The sequence below is a fragment of the Seriola dumerili genome, unplaced genomic scaffold (assembly GCF_002260705.1).
Source record: "Seriola dumerili isolate Sdu_G_001 unplaced genomic scaffold, Sdu_1.0 BDQW01028310.1, whole genome shotgun sequence".
NCBI classification, from domain to species: domain Eukaryota; kingdom Metazoa; phylum Chordata; class Actinopteri; order Carangiformes; family Carangidae; genus Seriola; species Seriola dumerili.
This window is the reverse complement of record NW_019202565.1, coordinates 1-1,231: the sequence shown is the minus strand read 5'-3', so window position 1 is coordinate 1,231 and position 1,231 is coordinate 1. Positions and strand designations below refer to the sequence as shown.

General features: G+C 47.5%; 1 protein-coding gene across 1 annotated transcript; it reads right to left on the bottom strand.

The window, feature by feature from the left end:
• Positions 1–167: 167 nt before the first annotated feature.
• On the bottom strand, positions 168–1,223 carry LOC111240270 (carcinoembryonic antigen-related cell adhesion molecule 20-like; the record flags this gene model as incomplete). Its single annotated transcript, XM_022770229.1, has 3 exons — positions 1,109–1,223; positions 518–766; positions 168–434 (listed from the first exon to the last, which is right to left on the bottom strand). Coding segments are annotated over exons 1-3 (622 nt in total), but the record flags the coding sequence as incomplete, so codon positions are not given.
• Positions 1,224–1,231: the final 8 nt, after the last annotated feature.

Below are 1,231 nucleotides of genomic sequence, written 5' to 3'. Positions count from 1 at the left end.
CTAATTCTCTATCGCAGAAGAAGAAGGCGCACTACAAGGTTAATTAAAAGAGGTAAAAGGTGAAAAAACACATAGAAAACATGATGGAAATGTGGGTAAAAACAGCTGGATGAAAACCATTCTATTGGTTGTTAATTCTCACTTTTGAGGTAATTTCTTTCACGTACTTGCCACCCAGAGGTGCAGACTCGAAGAGGACGAGAGAAGTGTGACGGTGTCCTCAGCTTTACAGACGAGCGTTTCAGAGATGACGGTGCCTGGAGGTGGAGTGACAGAAATTGTGTTGCCCTTTGCGGTACTGAGGTTCTCTTCTCCAGAGGCAACAGTCCAGGTGTAGCTGCAGGAGGGGTAGCAGTCAGCAGAGCAGGTAAAGTTGGACGCAACCCCTGCAGTCATAAAGGCTGGACCGCTGATCTGTACGTTTGATGGTCCAGCTGAAAAGTTGGAAACACATTTGGTTGAAGGATATCGCTCCTGAGAAAATTCAATAGTTCAAATTCAGTTCTCTTATTATCACCTGTCACTTGCAGCGTCTTCTGGGCGGTGACTGACATTCCTGTAGCAGGATTAACTGCTGTGCAGGTCAGGTTTTGTGTCGGGTGTAGTTCCCCAACCTGCAAACTCAGCTCCGGACCCCAAGAGGTCACATTACCACAGGTCCAGGTGAACTTACAGGTCGGGTAGCAGCTGGCTGAGCACTGGAAAACATACAGTTTTCCCACTGTCACTATGTCGACCTCACTGATCACCACTGAAGACGGCCCATCTGTGGTTGGAGGTAGAACAAACAAGATAGGCCTCTCAATAAATGTCGTTCATTTACGTGATTTTTCTATTGCTGAAGTAGCTTCCTCAAGTTGTGGCCCAGGGTCGTCTTTCCCTGCTGTGGTGGCAACTCAAGAACATGCTGATGGACACCGATGATGAACGAATCCAACAAGCTGGAGAGGGGGGTCTTTAATTTTCTTTTATATCAAGAATGCACCTTTTGAGCCCTGGCAGTAGGGGAAGCATGGCCACTGAGCAGCAGGGCCTTGCTTAAGGTCACTTCCTTGTTAGCTTATGAAGAAGCAGAAAGTATTTCATATTCTCCTACCAGTATACTCACAGTTTACTTGCATCTTGTAGCTGACAGACTGGATGGGGAGCTCCCCCTCTGCCACCACACACTGGTATAAACCATCATCTGTCTGCAGGAGAGGACTGAAGCTCATCGTGGTGTTGTCAGGGG